This window comes from Bactrocera dorsalis, chromosome 5, assembly GCF_023373825.1.
Source record: "Bactrocera dorsalis isolate Fly_Bdor chromosome 5, ASM2337382v1, whole genome shotgun sequence".
Lineage (NCBI taxonomy): Eukaryota > Metazoa > Arthropoda > Insecta > Diptera > Tephritidae > Bactrocera > Bactrocera dorsalis.
The window spans coordinates 16525300-16537798 of NC_064307.1; the positions used below are offsets into that span (position 1 = coordinate 16525300).

The 12499-nt window shown below is 35.6% G+C and overlaps 2 protein-coding genes across 9 annotated transcripts in view; one reads left to right on the plus strand and one right to left on the minus strand.

Moving 5' to 3' along the window:
• LOC105222450 (trichohyalin) overlaps positions 1-12499 on the plus strand; it is a 95017-nt gene that overhangs the window by 79625 nt on the left and 2893 nt on the right. Inside the window, exons 2-6 of one of the 2 annotated variants that reach the window (XM_049458960.1) lie at positions 6543-6824; positions 7526-7855; positions 7923-8034; positions 8159-8215; positions 10370-10546. In XM_049458960.1, coding sequence (XP_049314917.1) covers positions 6794-6824; positions 7526-7855; positions 7923-8034; positions 8159-8215; positions 10370-10546 — 707 coding nt within the window. In that variant the 5' untranslated portion in view covers positions 6543-6793. The remainder of the gene's footprint in view (positions 1-6542; positions 6825-7525; positions 7856-7922; positions 8035-8158; positions 8216-10369; positions 10547-12499) is intronic. The other variant, XM_049458961.1, reaches the window with a different exon arrangement.
• The window catches only part of LOC105222449 (uncharacterized), a 32892-nt gene continuing 31753 nt past the window's right edge, over positions 11361-12499 (minus strand). For all 7 annotated transcript variants that reach the window (XM_049458965.1, XM_049458963.1, XM_049458966.1 and 4 more), the window contains 4 exons: positions 12455-12499; positions 12053-12239; positions 11773-11909; positions 11361-11709 (listed from right to left, as the gene is read on the minus strand). In XM_049458965.1, coding sequence (XP_049314922.1) covers positions 11502-11709; positions 11773-11909; positions 12053-12239; positions 12455-12499 — 577 coding nt within the window. In that variant the 3' untranslated portion in view covers positions 11361-11501. The remainder of the gene's footprint in view (positions 11710-11772; positions 11910-12052; positions 12240-12454) is intronic.

The window sequence follows — 12499 nt, forward strand, 5'->3', positions numbered from 1 at the left end:
GTATCTCTTCAAATAAAAAAGTTTTCCATACAAGGATCTAATTTTTTACCTTAATATACAGGGTTCGTGGTATAACAACAACAGCATGCATTGTACAATTACACATTTACTACAACATATTAACATGACTTTTAGAAGCACTCAACCAACATACATACATATCTTCATAAATAAGAAACATAGTCACTCTTGTTGTTGTTGTAATATATTACATTGTTGCCAAAGCCATACAAAGTGTAAATCACAACGCTGCCGCACGCTCAGCAGTACCGTTGGTGTCACCGGCGCTGACGGCCGCTTCAAGCATTCACCGCTTTGAATTACAGCTTTTTCAACGCTTCACAATTCATCGGCTTCTTCTGCATGTTCGTTGTTTTTGTTATTGGCGCCGGCTCTTGGCAATGACGCGTTGTCTGCGGCGAACGATAGAAAGTGGGCGTGCAATTGACACATTTTCATGCAAAGCAGACAATCGAGCACAATGAAGCGCAGTTCAATGAATTATTGCATGTCTCACGCATACTCAATACATACATATACATATATACATACATACTATATGTGTTGGTGTATTCTCCGCACTTATTTTGGCACAACAAATTATCTAGATAGCTGCATTAGCGCAGCAGACGAATTACTTCGCTTGACATTTCCATATTTATTCGCAAATAATGTTCCTTCTTCCAGCCAGAAATGGTACGCAAATATCAATTTATTACTTGCATTCAAAGCACTTAGTGGTTATGGAAAAACAATATCATTATAACGGTAATGATACTGGTTTAGCATTGCATTTCTGTTTTGGAAGTGATGCTTATGAAATATTTGACACTTAAAGATCTTCTAAAGTTGGTGTACTCCGCTTTTGCGAGGGAGTGAAATTGCGCTGATTCTGGGGGCTTACTCCTTTGGTGGCATTTGAAACCAAAGTCCAACTGAAATAAAAATCTGCAATAGTTGAGTAAGTTTTTTCTGAACTCAGTCGCTCCTCAGTAGACAATATCGAACCTCGGAAGGCATTTCGAACATAAAAACATCAAGTAACCACTTGCAGGCGGATTTCAGTTTTTGCTTCCTAATTTGCATTACTCTCCAATTCCTTGTACTAAGTGCTACCTATACATAAATCTGTGTAACTTTGGACTAAATAAGAAAAAATCTTAGAAAATCGAGATGTTTTAAGCCTATCAACCAACCAATACCAAAACCAATTCAGATCAAAATTGACCCGGACTGAAGGAAAACTAAATTTTCACCTAAAATAAAAATTTATTAATAATACTCGCAAAACTCAAATTATTTCAACATCTAGCAGCAACAGAAACAGATATGACAGCTTCTGTTTCTGTTTTCATTTCTGTTCCAAAGCGTCGCATTCTGTTACAAGCCTCAGCACAAAATTACGCGTAGGTTTTAGCATTGTATTTTCTCATTTCATATTTAGTTTTATTGTTTATCTTTCGACTTCTCTTAATTTATGCACTCGAAAGCGAACATATGTAAATTTTTGCCTACATTAAGGTTGACCTTTATATTTACTTTTCTGCCTACATATTTTACATTATTACTTTTAAGCTTGACCCTGAACTTGAACCTGACAGTAAATTTATTGAGCTGATTTGTTAGTTGCTTCAAATGTTTCAGATGTACTTAGTTATACAATATATAGATGTGCTACATATATGTATATTTTTACAGAGGCAGGCTCATTTACATATAAACTTAAATAGTGTGCTCTGTTGGAAATGCTTTTTTCATACATTTTCTATAAAAATTGTATAAAGCCTTGCTTAAAAAGCAGAATATCTCGAGAACTATTAATGATAGCGATTTTGATTTCTTTTTATATTTATAAAATTTCCTACATATTTTTGGCTTCATTATTGTGTTGTGGCATTGAATCATAGATCGACGGTGTGAGTTACGACTTTATTGCACTGGGCACTTTTGTAAAGTGAACAATTCTGAGAAATATGCGTCTAAAGTCAAAGTGATGCCATAAAATACCTCTGATCTTTAGGAATTTAAAGATAAAAACCCACGATTGTAGTGTATTTTCTATGGAAAAGTTTTACAGGCCTTGGTCCAGTCCTTAATGTTAATATTAAGGGCTAAAATTTTCAGGGAATTTTTTTTTAGGGTATTTCCAAGGAAATTTCGTGACGGGACTGAGAATAATTTTTCAACTAAAAAAAAACACCCTAATACTTGATCGGGTCTCCGACGTTTCCTTCGCCAAACTTTAAGTACCCTTTTTAACTATATAAAAGCATTGTTTAAAGGCCAAGAAAAGGCTTTAACCAAATATCTGGTAGTTTTCCTTATAAATTCTATTTCAGCTGAAGAATATTTAGCGAAGTTGGCTGCAGTTGTTTGAATAAGAATAAAAAAATCTCCGTAGCATTTTTTAGCAGTCTAGTGGTAAAGTGGCTTATTTTTTGGTTCATTTCTATTGCCTTTTTATATAATTAACCACGGAAATGTTTAAAAAAGAAGGTCAAATTGTGTCGCAGACAGTTAACAAATTTCCTATAGGGTATGCTCTCATATATATGTAGTTACATGATTTTTCAAATATGCCTAATACAGATATAAACGAATAAGTACGAACATATTTTCATATTTTAGGGTGGAGTTGCTAGAATAGCACCGTTTTTGAAATGTTAATTGGCTAATAAATTATGTCTGAAATACACTAAAAATGCGGCGCACAATTATTCTGTTGCCAATATGACGTAATATACATGAGGTATATATAATCTTATAAGTATGCACGAACAAATGCAATATTTTGTGAAGCTGAGCTTCGATGTTAACTGTTCTTGCTATGTTTACTAATACCGAGTGCACAAAAACCTACACAGGTACAGGAGTTAAAATCTTATAAAAATGCATAAACAGCTTTAAATTGATTTCAAGACTCAAGGATCTGGCATGCGCCACTCAATTCGTATGCAAAATTTCCTGGTAAAGGTTTATCTTTTTTTGGTTTTGATTGATGTTTCTAACAAACTGTAGCACTGATGGGTATCGTTGATAGCATTCAGGCAAGTATGAAATCCAAATAAACATATACATCCATATACACAAAAACATATGTACATGCATACTCATATTGCGTACCTTCATTTACATATACATACATACACATATAACCCATTGAGTTTTTGAAGGCAATTAGCATTTTGCTTTCCTGTTAATCCACATTCACCGAAAACAGAATTGTGTGTTCTCTACTTGTTTTATTTTGAAATGATTCTTATTTATGTTCTCTCCAAAATTTGGTGAGTTGCATTTGGGTATGAAATAGCTTGCGATTTGGTATACAATAACAATTTAGTAGGTAAATGCAAATTAACTGGAAAGAAAGTTAAATGCTTAATGGATTTATGGCAGCTGAATTTATGGTACATCAAGGCATACATATATGTATATATATGTATATACAAACATTTAAATGCCATATACAAACATACATTCATAAATCTCTTCCGATTGTTATACAATACTTTTGTTTATTCTTTACTGTAGGCGTTTGGGGTGTGTTGAGGTTAAGTGTACGGATTAAATATTATCTAAATCTTTTATGCTTCGTTTCGGGCCAACACTTAATCATTTCTGTATACAAAAATCCTAAACTCGTGCGTGACTATTTCAAGTGGCAAGCAAAACGAAATTTATATATGTATTTGTATGTAGTTCTATACAAATTGTTATGATGACGTTATCTGAGATTCACTCTTTTTGTTTTCGAGATTTTAGAAGCAAGAGAATAAAATTCATAGTATTGTTAGTGTGTTCGAAAATTAAAGTTTCAAAAACATTTTTCAAAAATGCAGTTCATAACCTTTTTATAAACAGTTACATATTTATGCAAGCAATTTTCAGCATATTAAAAAGTCTAAAGACTATTTTTTCGAATTATAATGATATCATATCAAGTTTTTATTTTCGTTTCTTACATCAGAATGCTCAAAATGCAAATACTATTTTTGCTTTTGGTAAATTTGTTTTGATTAAATATCATGAAAAAGTGAGGTTATGTCAACAAAACGATAAATTATGTGGTACTAGCTCTATATTTGAAATCGGACAACTCATTTTTCCTAGTTCGAATGAAAATTTTGTTCGAAATCGGCACATTGAAGCAGCCATATGGTCGGCTGCTGTTTACTTTCGAACTCATACCCGTAAATCCACGATTCATATCTTGTCAAGATGTCAAAGATGTGTTTCGAATCTCCGCTACCGTACCAATCCACAAGAGCCTTTTTGTTAGCGATTGAAAATGGTTTGGGATCTCAAGAGAAAACCTTTGGAACATGTTCATGCAATATGCTGGTCCCACCAATACCTATATTTGTATCAATCTGCCGATAGGTCATAAGACGATCTTACAATACTCGTATCAGTTTGCGCACAGTATTAATAGTTTTCCGGAACAACAGCTGATTTTGGATGATCTTTCAAAAATTCGTCTTGGATTGGTAAACGACCTCGATTGAATTAACACATCACTGATGAACACTAGTCCATGATGGAGCTTCATCGCCAAAATTCGAGTTAAGTTGCTGTTGCTGAGATAATTCACATCGAAAGCTGTAAAAAAATAATCGAACGAAAATGTTCGCGATTGAATTTTTTTTGGTTCAGAGGAAAATTTTAAGTTACTGTAAACAATACAAATAGCGCTCGTATGTTAAAATGTTCTGAGTATGCATGCCACTAAAATGTCAAATTCTACGATAAAATTGTGAATTTCCAGATAATTAAATCCCGAAACATAAAAGTAACCAACGTATATATATTTTCCCGTAGTTCCTAGGTGGAACATAGGGCCTCTGATCGTAAAAGGATGTAAAATATATATTGTAGCATCAGCCGAAATTTTTACAATTAGCATCAGGTCGGAAATATTCCCTCCTTTAGGCGCCCTAAACCAAAAATTCTACAACAGAGTGTTTTCTAAAGTTGAGAATTACATAGAATAAAAAGTTTATCATTACAGATTTATGTATATTGTTGCTTACCAATCGTTGACTCACAAGCGATTTTCCCAACTTTATATTTCCGCAAAGCTTTCGGTGTTGCTATTTAAAAAATTGCTTAAAATTAAAAAAAATGTAGAAATTATTTTGTACAACTTCAAATATACCAACCCTAAATCTATGAAATTTTTTGTCAAAAATAATTATGCAAAATCTCCTACAGGGCACATTTCTGCGCACGCTTGACGCGTGAGTATCTACAGCATAATGGTTTATTAATGTCTGAGAAATGAATGCGAATAAATCTCAGATATTTTGTGCATCGTTAATTTTTTATAATGAATCCAATTATCCAACAGTAAACATTTGTAGACTCGTATACCTAGGCATGAAGTAAATACATACATACCTACATGTATATACATAATATACAAATACTTTTAAGTGGCAGTTGAAAAGCGAACGAGTTCGCTTGTCGCAGACCGCCATAAATCTCAAAGTCTTCATATAAACAACAAGCAATAGCTAAAGCTGCAAATCAATCGAACTCAGTGCGCTTTGAAAGCTACTTTTGCGATCATAAAATATTTGTATTAAAGATTAACATTTTTCTTTTAAGAGTCTTTAATTTCAATTGAAACATAAAAATATTAATTATTATTCCAAAAATTTGGAATTTTTAGGCTTTTGTGTTTGACCGGAATTTTAGGCCTCTCTAAGATTCCAACCATTTCAGATTAAATAATAAATTTTATAAAACATAGCATACTGTAAGGAGCCATCACTTATATCGTATTTTTTAATAAAAAATAAAAATAATGTACATTTATAGGATTTAATATATGTACTCCAATGATCGGCGATTTATTTTGAAAAGTTTTGGATATCCTTGTTTCCGTATCCGCTCTTCAAGAGGACCTCCGAAAAAATATGTCTAGAGAGATATTTCTTCTCAAAATTATATCAAATTAAAAAAGCCGAAAAACATATACAAATTCTAGATAAATATTGGAAAGGGTCGAAGCACTCTTCAAAGGCTTGATTTTTGACAAATACCGGCTTCCCAAAAAAGCCGCTTTTTTGAAAAAATTACACTTCAGAGTGACTTAGAAAACCTTAACTCTTTAATTTTTATCATTATCATGGATTAAGCAAGTCGCTCGGCACTGGAGTTGCAGAGAAATATTATTCATCGGCTTTGAATAAAGCGTTCGAGAAAACAGATTTTAAAGTTTCAACTCATGTCTCCGAAACTATTTGCAATTTTCGGAGAATATTCGCATATATATGTATTTATGGTACCTTCGGAATACACAAAAATAAGTGAATATAACATATTATGCAATTTTTTCCACTTTAGCTTTATACGAGTATGTCAGCTGATACTCAGTTTCCTTACCAGCTGACTTAACATCTTCTTCAATAGTCTTGTCTTATGCATATTATTATTATACACGCACTTAAAAAAAAATTTAAAAAAAAATTAAATTAAAATTAACAATTCTCACTACCGCCAACCATAATAAAAATTTATTATATGTTTTCTCTTTACAGTTATTAATTACTGAGTCGTAAACACGGACAAGCCCACTCCTCAACATATTACTATTTATATTTAGACGCAAATACATATCTCCAATGCAGCTGAGGCGTACATTTCAAACATATCTTAATTTCTAAAATCATAAGTACAGTTATAAACGCAACAGTGGAATACTCAAAAAAGTAGCAGTTTAAGTGTTAAAAAGCGATCATCAACAAATTAAATATTTATTTATAAACAAAGAACTCAGCACAACAACAAAATGCGGCTGTTAATATTCATTTTGGCCTGCTGTAAGTATTGAACCGTATTTCAAAAATATATATTTATATAGTTTTTTATATGGCAATAAAATCGAAATAATATTCTAAAAAATGTCAATATACAAGGTGTGTTCCAAAGTAAACAGGACTTTAAAAGAAAAACATAACAAATAGTTTTTTCGTCAAAATCAATTTATTTTATTCAAAATAGTCTCCTTCTGCTTCAATACAGCTTTTTGCACGGTCCAAAAGCATGTCGAACGAGTGTTTTAGCTCGTTGGCCGGTATGGCCGCCAGTATGCCGGTGCAAGTCTTTTGAATGGCCTCTACGTCTGCATAACGCTTTCCTTTCATGGGAAAATGCATTTTTCCGAAAAGGAAGAAGTCGCACGGTGCCAAATCAGGTGAATAGGGGGAGTGGTTAATGGTTAAAATGTGATTTTTGGTCAAATAATCGGTCACAAGCGTTGATCGAATGTTGGCGCAATTTTCTGCCAAAGCAATTTTTGGTCGCCAGAACTCAATTTATAGGAACAAAGGGAGAAAAATCGTACATTTAGTCACACTGCTGATCGATGTTTTGAGGAGATATTTTATTCCATTTCAATTTACATGAGAGTATTTAATATTCGATGCTGCCTAACCTTACTTATACGTCCTTAATTGTTACAAATAATTATATTTTTATTTAATATTACCAAACTTTAATAATCATTTCCTTCTTCTCGTAGTGGCACCCTACATTAATGCATATCATGTGTCAGCCGCCTCAGCGGGTGTGTCCTTCATGAATGAAAACTATCTGGACCAGCGAATGTCACAAGTGTTCAACACACAAAATGTCGCATCGAAGGCATTGCGTAATCGGCGCATGTACGCCATGTGTCCGCCACACTTCCAACGTGTCGGCTCCGAATGCTATTCGCTGCTGCCACAGGCCAGCAGCTGGCTGGAGGCGCATTTCTTCTGCAAAGACAAGAACGCGAAATTGGCGGAACCACAGAATAGAGCCGATCGGAAATTGCGCGTTTTCCTCAAACAATACGACGCACAGCGGGGATGTAAGTGGCATTGCTTGCGGTCGCTTGAAGGAAATTAATTTAAGTAAAAAATGATTTTTTCTTGCAGTAACTGGTCCCATTTGGATTGGCGCCACCTACGATTGGCAAAGCAATGTGTGGCAGTGGAGCATTAGCGGCAAGAACTTAACATACGACTCCTTCAGTCGCATGGAACCTGAGTAATAAAGTTTTTCAACTATTTATTTATTGTTTATTTTTAGTTTTCTAATTCTTTTTTTAAGTAAAATTTAAATTTCTTTAAACAAATATTCGAGATTTTATTAATGAGCGCCTGTTTTGCAGGATCAGACAGAACCTGGAAAACCATTGTGCTGTGTATGACCCAAATCTAGACTATAGGTGAGTGTTAATGCTTTTATTGTTAAAATGATGACCTAAAAAATATGTTTGCCACATTCTTTCATATTTGTACATATGCTAATGCCTTAACAAACTTAAGCTTACCTCTAAGTACTAACCGGATGAGTGCGTTGAAGGGAAACTAATATGTCACTAATACATTTTCACGGCTGTCCAACTTTCGTTTGACTAAGCACCACCGATATGATACTCGTACCTTGGGTCCAAAGGGAAAATCGACTGAAATCGAACTCAACAAAATTTTATTATGCTCAAAGTGCTTCGTCGATATATAAGGCTCTCTGGGTCCAACCCTAGGAGGTTAAAGTAACCTAGGTAAAGTAAGATTAGTCTGGCAGGCTTATGTGTTAGAGAGATACCAGGTTTGGTTCTTTGTGATACCAGATGGAGTTACGTTACGCAGAACGTGAGGAGTACTCATCCTCTAGGATACGCCATTTCCACCGTCTCTGGGGTGTCACTAACGATACCTTTTCCAATGTCAGAAACCGTCTGACACTCAAATTCTTAAAGCCTTGTATAGCCAATACGCGGCAATTCCACAAGAGCTGCTACATTGTTTCCCTGGTGCCTTGCTTTTGAGATTTACTGCAGTCTTATCGATCTGTCAGGCTCAATCTGAAAGCGTGTGCCGATGCCTTTGCGAAGTGGCACCCAGTAGACGGGAAGTCCTTGGTTTTACCGACACCCTCACCTTCTGGCCGATATGCAAAACGAGGTTTGATTGCTTCTTGACTGTCTACATAGATGTAAGGACTGGAAGTGCCTGCTGATGCATTATAGGCTAGCTCAGCGATTTTCCTAATAAACTAACCTAACTTTGTCAGAACACATGAACGCAGATCTTGAATCGGTTAGCTGTTTTAATTGCTTTAGCAATATTTCTTTTTATTTTTTGGCACTCCAACTGTGGGTCTGCCTGGGCCGAAAACACAAAACTTCGGTAGTTGTCTATCCACTGCGAGGTCACGCCAGTTGTACAGTCTAACTGCAGGTCCTTCAATTGAATACGTGGGCGCTCTTGCTTACGTTGTCAATCCATGATTTACGAAACGAAGGAGCTTTTCGTTGGAACATCATCTTTTAAGCGACAAAGCGCATTCGTTGGATTTTTATGCGCTTAACAGCATCTACGAGTATATTGCTGTAGAGCTCATACAGTTCATGGTACCACTATCTTCGATATTAAGCGCTCACGTGGGCGACTCCAAAGACCTTGCGGAGAAAAGCCCCCTCGAATGCTCTAAGTACTTTCTCATCATCCAACTGTTTCTACACCACATAATAGCGGCAATGATAAGAGCCTTATAGAGCTTAATTTTTGTTCGAAAGAGAGGAATCTGCTTCTCACCTTCTGCTACTGTTCCCAAAGTAGCACCTTTTGCAAGAGTTATCCAGCGCTTGATCTCTAGGCTTAGATTATTGCAGGAATTTATGTTGGCGCCAGTCTTTGGCCGCATAAAAATCTGGAGCCGTTCATATTACGTCGATCCGAAGATCAACTAGTCGAATTTTCTTTATAATGACGCCGACAAAATAACGACCCTAAAGATTTTTGTCTACTTCTAGCCCTATAGGTACAAAACATCAAACACTCATAGTATATATTTGACTACCGTTTGATTTATTTGACACATAAACTATAATTAAGCGATCGTGAAAGGTATTTAGAAACACAATTTTAATTGCAAATACAATGTCATAGTGTCAGCACACTCCCATAAATGAATGCAACAATAGCATACTTAAAATGCGGGCGAGTAAAGTGTGAAGCAGCTAATCAAGTTGTCCGACTGCACATCAGCTCAAAACGTATCGCGGTCAATTGACGTGTTAATGATGTGTAGCGCCAGACAAGAATCTAAACAAACGTTATAAACACATATGCACGCCTAAAAACACTAACGCATACATATACACACATTGGTGAAATGAAATAGAAATCACTCAGCGCCAACTTGCAACGTGAAAGGCATACGAAATTTGGCAGCGGTACTCAAAATGCATGCGGCACATTGCATATACACACATACATGCATACACACCGACGCTGCTAATTAGCTGGTTACTTATTTGTACTTTGCATTTTAGCGTTATTAAAATTAATCTTTATTTTCTACATTCCACAAACAGATGGTCTGCTCGCCCCTGTCCGGATAGATTCCGTTTCATCTGTCAACATAAAATGCCAAAAGTCAGCGAGAAGAATCGAGGCAAGGTCTATACGCGTTGGAATGCCACCTACCCCAATGAGTATGCGAATGAAGTCATATTGGAAGTGATGGATCAGCCGGGCAAAAATGGACGCAGGTAAGTGTGTTGAGAATTGAAACTTATATATGGATCTGTATGTATATTTGTATTTGTAAATAAAAACTGTAAAACGTTAACTTCAGCTGCACTGGAGGTAGAATACCCTCCACAGGTGGCAAGTTTCCTGAAATGTTGCCAAATAAAAAATGTTTCCGTACAAATACTTGATTTGGAGAGTTCAGTTTATATGGCAGCTATATGGCATAGCAGTCCGATCTTACCAATTTCTTCGGAGATTTTACCGCTGCTTTGAACAACGCTGCGTGCCAAATTTCATTAAGATAATTTATTAAATAAAAAAGTTTTCATACAAGGACTTGATTTTGAAGGGTCAGTTTGTATGGCAGCTATAACCTATGGTGGTTCGATCTGAACCATTTCTTCGGAGATTTTAGCCTTGGCTTGGACAATAATTTTTACCAAATTTCGTGAAGATATTTTCTCAAATAAAAAAGTTTTCCATACAAAGACTGGATTTTGATGCTTCAGTTTATATGACAGCTATATGCTGTAGTGGTCCGATAATGACGATTCTGACAAATAAGCAGCTTGTTGGAGAGGGAAGGACGTATGTAAAATTTGAAATCGATAACTCAAAAACTGTAGGGTCCCTATGTTTCCTTCGTGGCACACTCGATATACGTTGTTCAGGGCATAATAAAAGCTGTTTTGGAGCATCACGGAAAAAGTAAAGTTGAAATAATAAAATTTTGGCTTCAAAAAGAAGTTGTTAGACCCAACTATGTTGCAGTAGTAATATTTTAGTTCGCTCCATTACTTTCTTCCCTACCAAAACACATCAAAAACAACATTTACATCGTGCTAGGCTGTTTTATTTCAAAGATTGCAAAGCCACACATGTGACATTACAACGATTACAATTGCTCCCTCTTTTAAGCATTTAACTTGAGCGAGTCCACGCTGTCTGCAGAGTAAGCTATTTCCTTAAAGTTTAACACACTTCTGGTGTGTCTGCAGCATCACTTCCCAACTCATTCTGCTGCACCGGCGTTTCCCCCGCATTTGAAGACGCTGCAGCAGCCACCGTCGGCTCATTCAGTGCCTTTTGGATGGCATCCCGCTCCTCATTTTCCTCATTCGTTAGATACTGATCCCAATGACTTAGCCGTTTCTGCACCTCCGCCTCGGTTTCGACGATTCTGTTTGTTAAAAGAAACAACTTAAAAATCGCAACTAAATGCTGGTAGTTAGTGAAAACTTGCTTGTATTTGGTCTTGCCGTCCCAATGCTCCGCGCTCAGCTTACGTTGTCCGAAGAAACGGCCGTGCATCATTTGTATTACCACATCGGCTTCCTCGGGGTCGGCCATATTCACTTGTGCGATGCCTTCGGGATGACGCTGTGGATTGGAAGTAAGGAAAATTATTTGACACATTGTTTAGCGATAATAATAAAATTATTTAATTACAAGTTAAAAAATTAACTAATTAAATTAATAAAAAAATTAAATTTTGATTAAAAAATAAACCGTTTTATACTCACATCATAAATGACTACTTTTCGTACGGTGCCACATTTACTGCACTCCTCACGCAACTCATTCTGATAGTCCAGTATCAGCTGCACTTCCTTTTCGAAAATGATTGGATCGAAAAGATTTTTAATGATAACCACCTTCTCATTTTTCGAGCGTTCACCGCGCATTTTTTCCGGACGCCAGTCGAAAAGTCTAGGGAAATAAAAATGAAAGTATTACTTTGAAATTTCGAATTCGAAATTTAAGTTCGAATATTTTTCGAAAATCAAAAAATTAACTTAAATTTTGTCAATTAGTAAGAGCTACCATTATGGTGTTGTTGGGATAAAAATTAAGTTTTAAGAATATGTGGGTGTTGAAAGGTTTCGATTCAGAAGCCTTCAAGCAGTGACCCTCGTTCTACTTACTTTTCTTTCATTTTCTGCAACTTCTCTTTGTCCTTCTTCTTGCGT